Below are 5032 nucleotides of genomic sequence, written 5' to 3'. Positions count from 1 at the left end.
TTATTTGACATTTGACTTGCGTTATCGCATTCATCCACAGAATATTTTCCTACAGTGGGTTATTTCATGATTTAATCTGTAGCTCTTCATCGTCTGTAGCGCCTCTGGCGACTATGAAATCAGTCGTTCTCGCTTAGGTTTTTAAGTGAGAGTGCCCAGGGCATGGCGAAGACGTTGGGGCGAGTGCGTCTACGCTGTCAAAAAGCGTCTTATGGGGGCATTTACACGCCGCCACCCAAACCCTTTTGCGAATTGGCGAGGTTGCTGAACAGCTGCGAAAATGGGGGGTTTCTAGGGCAGTTTCCCGAAGATTGAGAGTTGGTGTGGAGTTTCTGAGGCGCTCAGGTGGCGGTGTGCATCTCAGGGCCGGTTGCATAATCAGGCCTGTGCCGCGCGGCAACCACCACGCGGCCTCGTGGGTGGATAGGTGGGGAAAGGGCGGTCCACCCGCCTGGAAGGGGCAGAGGCGTTCGTCAGGGCGGCCGGCCCTCCCGCGTTTGGCGAACGTTCAGTCGGGCCTGAGTACGCGCTAGTCGATGATCGTGTGCGGTAGACCGCTACTGAGCCAGTTTTTCTCGTCGCCCGCCGTCTCACGTGCTTTCGCTGTCGCGCTGCAGCATGCAGCCCCAATAGACACTGCGACATTTAACTGAAAGTGGTGTTTTCTTTTCGGACTTGCAGGAGCACAGATCGGCCAACATGCACCACGTGACGGGATCCCCGCAGCAGTTCTGCCTGCGATGGAACAACTACCAGACCAACTTGACCAACGTCTTCGACCAGCTGTTGCAGAGCGAGTCCTTCGTGGACGTGACTCTGGCCTGTGACGGACACTCGGTGAAGGCCCACAAGATGGTCCTGTCCGCGTGCAGTCCCTACTTCCAGTCTCTGTTCTTTGAGAACCCGTGCCAGCACCCCATCGTGATCATGCGGGACATCAAGTGGCCGGAGCTGAAGGCGGCCGTTGAGTTTATGTACAAGGGGGAGATCAACGTGTCCCAGGATCAGATCGGGCCGCTGCTCAAAGTGGCCGAGACGCTGAAGATCAGAGGCCTGGCCGACGTGAACGGGGAGCAGGACATCGCCTCGGCCACGGGCGAAGTGATCGCCCGGCCTGCCTCAAAGCCAGCCCCATCTGCGACCCCCACAGCCGCCCCCGAATGGGGCCGAGATTCGCGCTGTGCCGATCAGCAAGGGCAGAATGCCCACGAGGCCGAGGCTCAACGCGCCAAGAAACGTCGCCGATCGGGCGAGCGGAGCAGCATGAGCAGCCCTGCCGAAAGCGCCGGCACTGAGATGCCCGAACCGCCACCATCGGTGGAAATGTCGCCTGCTCCCTCAGGCACCCCCCTGGTCGGCGCCCCGCCCGTGGAACCGTTGCCGTTGCCGTTGACGTTGCAAACGGCGCAACAGCAAGTGACCCACTCAGCTGGCACCAGCGACGACATGGAGATCAAGCCGGGTATCGCGGAAATGATCCGAGAGGAGGAAAGGGTGAGTCCAGTTTGATTTTTGCAGCTTTTTTGCTTCCACCCCCTTATCGGGCGGCCGGGTTCTCCCATTGCTGACCACGCGGGCGAAAATCAGCGCCGGAAAAGTGCGACGCGCGCCATTGGTTTATTTACGTTCGCCACACGTGCGGAACATGTGAGTGTAGATCCACCTCTCATGCCAGGAATTTTTAACGCTCGTTGGGGTAGGACCTTTTGGAGTAGGCGCTAAAATGACAATCGCGGGCCGTCTTTCTCCACTTTTCTCACATACCAAAGAGTCCGAAGCTCCAATATTAAAGGCGCGTATGTGTGACCGACGGTAGATCGTGCGCCCAATTAACTTGTCTGTTTTCACATATGAGCCATAGAAGACACAGAGACACCCAGAATGCACACATATATTTATAATATATAAATAATCGTTATTTCCTATGGAAAAGGGCTATGGACCCAATCGGTCTTTCTGCCCTCAAGGGTCAATCCAGGGGGGGTCAAGGGGGTCATGATCCTCCCCCATTCAATTCTCTATCCAACGATGCCAAAACGAATTCTCTGGCTCGAATGGTTCTTGATAAACTTCGAAAAAAGCAGCGTCATGTTCAAGTGGATTTTGCGACTCAAAAAAAACCAGGCAAATCTAAAACTTCTTGAATTCAAGCTTTTTTGAGAAATCTGCCAACATTTCCCCATCCAGCGGTCTGGCTCATTTTGCCTCCGAGAAATGAGCAAAAACGGCACGGAAAACATGAAATTTTGGCATAATCTTGCACCGAAGTGTCTGATATTCAAATTTCGCTTTCTGGGTCAAAACTACTAGAATTTCCTCACTCACGTTGTTACGACTGAATCGACTTTTCTCTACTCTTCTAAATCCTCTATCTAACGATGCCAAAACTAATTCTGTGGCTCGAATGGTTCTTGAGAAACCTCGAAAAAGCAGCGTCATGTTCAAGTGGACTTCGCAACTCAAAAAAAAATTACGCAAATCTAAAAGTTTTTGAATTCAAACATTTTTTGAGAAAACTACCAACAATTCCCCATCTATGGTTCACTTTCTAAAAAGGCCATTTATTTCTGCCTAGAATGATACGCCTCCGAGATATGAGCAAAAACGGGATGGAAAACATTTTAACATTACATTTTTTGAAAAAACTGGAAACATTTCCTTATCGATGGTTCACTTTCTAAAAAGGTCATTTATTTCTGTCTAGAATGATGTACAAATGAGCGTTCTTGCTCATTTCGCCTTGCACCTAAGTGTCTGATATTCAAATTTCGCTTTCTGTGTCAAAACTACTCGAATTTCCCCACTCACGTTGTTACGACTGAATCGACTTTTCTCTACTGTTCTAAATCCTCTAACGATGCCAAAACGAATTCTGTGGCTCGAATGGTTCTTGAGAAACTTCGAAAAAAGCAGCGTTATGTTCAAGTGAATTTTGCGACTCAAAAAAAAACCCACCCAAATCTGAAACTTCTTGAATTCAAGTATTTTTTGAGAAAACTGCAACATTTCCCCATCCATGGTTCACTTTCTAAAAAGGCCATTTAGTTCTCTTTGGAATGATGTAAAAACGAGAGTTCCTGCTCATTTTGCTTCAGAGAAACACGACGCAAAACGTGACGGAAAACATGATATTTTGCAATAATCTTACGCCACCCTTGCACAAAACGACGATAATTTTTCTATTTTTATAGACACAAGACTGTATTTTTTCTACATAACCCCCCCTGAATTTAAAGCTGGATCCGCCCCTGCCCCCAGCACCGACAATAAAAGCCAAATTTGACCTCTCCCCTTAATTATCGCCTCTCGTAAACAGAAATTCCGACCGCACGAATTGGACTAATTAACCGAATAAAAGTGAGTTTTTTACATAATGAGGCCTCATTGAAGACGTTATAACAGTGCGCGGGAGGATGGAATGCAATTATTGCGTCAGCCAGGCACGCCAATGCATTGCATCATCTACTTAACCCTTATAGAGGGTTAAATTGCATTTTTCGCAAGTGTTGTGGCGTCGATTATTGCGACATTAAGCCCGCGGCTTCCGCATCGCGACGGTGCATAAGACGACGTCTAACGTCGCGACGACGACGCCATCATTGTCGTGAATATCAAGCAACCGGCGTTTAATGAGTTTTTTCTGCTTTTTTATCTCATGAGCATCCACAGCTTTATTTGGGAGTTCTTCATCACATCCACTCCCTGACTCACTAATCGCGCAATTTCTCTCTAGCTGCTTTGCACCTGAGTCGCTTTTTGCATTAGTGTTATTGGCTAAAGCATTTGCTTTAATTTTCGCCCCTAAAAAGGTTTTGCAAGAAAAATTCGCTTTTTCATCATCAGATTTTTCTGAGCAATTCTTCATAGCTAACACCGCTGAACCGCCACCGTCCCCTTATATCACTCTAAAGCCTTAAAACGCTCCCTAAGAGAGCGGCGTATATCTCGGGCGCATTTCCGTGCATACCCGGGGCAAGCATGGGGATGAAGCATTATATGCAGCCGAGAATGGCGCGTTCAGCTGAAATATTTCTTGCTTAAAATGTCGTAAATATTTGCGCCGCCCCACAGCTTATATGCCCGCGTACATAAGCATTTTGTTTTCGGGCCGCACAGAATGCACTCGCTTAGCCACATCGTGTTCCACATTCTTGAGCCTGGCATCGCATTTTCCGAGGTCTTTGGAGGGACTTTGCATCTTGTCCGAACTTGCTTATTTAGTGCTGGGTTTCGAGCTAAAGCTCAGGATTTGAAACATCAACTCTAGGGATGTGTTTTGCGGGCGCTCTGGGCGCGTATTTTCTCGTTGAAACTTCCCGACCAAAAGGCGACTTGAAACCGACAACATTCTTTCCAACTTCTTCCATTCTCATTCGTGTTTCGCTCGTATTTTCATTAAAAAGAGACTCGAGACCACGTACCTAAAATGCCCTGCGACCTCCATTGATTTGTGTTTCTGGGTTTATTACATTTTTACGTCGGACCAGCTCGTATAAACTGGAAGTGTCGGACTATCCAGACTCACAACGGCGCCATTTTTATAATAAGAATGCGCCCGTGGGCAAATGAATTCCGTTTCGTGGCTCAGACGTTCTTTATGAGCCGCTGAATTATGGCCTCAGCACTCGGATTTGCTGATTTTTCATGATTGGATTCACTCGGCACCGCATTATGTTGATTTACTACTTCTAATGCCGCGTATTAGTCAAATGCACTGCTACTTCTGGCTGGATATTTTCGGAAAAATCACCCATAGGCATAGACAGCGTATTGCCAATTTCGAATAAACAAGACCCATCCAAAGCCCGCCAATGCAATAGATCAAGCCGTTTCGTATGTGCATCGGTTCGAGGAAGTTCTCGAATGCAGAAATAATAGTAAAACTCGCGTCTGGAAATGCATGAACTTGCTCGAGAGTGGGAATAAAATGCACCTGCCTCTAGTTTTACGATGCGAGGCATTTTTCTTGTCGCCATCAAACGCCCCTTAAATGCGACTGTGAAGAACAAATGAATTGTGAAAGTGTGAGTGA

General features: G+C 48.0%; 2 protein-coding genes across 2 annotated transcripts in view; one reads left to right on the top strand and one right to left on the bottom strand.

The window, feature by feature from the left end:
- LOC109541802 (Krueppel-like factor luna) overlaps positions 1–5032 on the bottom strand; it is a 149479-nt gene that overhangs the window by 65134 nt on the left and 79313 nt on the right. The window lies entirely within an intron of this gene.
- Positions 467–1524, top strand: LOC125502339 (protein bric-a-brac 2-like). The gene has a single exon (XM_048669624.1). It carries the CDS (start codon positions 700–702, stop codon positions 1507–1509), a length of 810 nt encoding a protein of 269 aa, XP_048525581.1. The 5' UTR covers positions 467–699; the 3' UTR covers positions 1510–1524.

The sequence above is a fragment of the Dendroctonus ponderosae genome, unplaced genomic scaffold (assembly GCF_020466585.1).
Source record: "Dendroctonus ponderosae isolate FM_Combo_2020 unplaced genomic scaffold, Dpon_F_20191213v2 Dpon_F_20191213_9, whole genome shotgun sequence".
Classification (NCBI taxonomy): Eukaryota; Metazoa; Arthropoda; class Insecta; order Coleoptera; family Curculionidae; genus Dendroctonus; species Dendroctonus ponderosae.
Note: the sequence above shows the minus strand (reverse complement) of the source record. Positions and strands in the feature narration are given on the sequence as shown.

What these genes read in the sequence shown, in the direction of transcription:
- LOC125502339 (XM_048669624.1), top strand. Translation starts at nt 700, where the DNA reads ATGCACCACGTGACGGGATCCCCGCAGCAGTTCTGCCTGCGATGGAAC.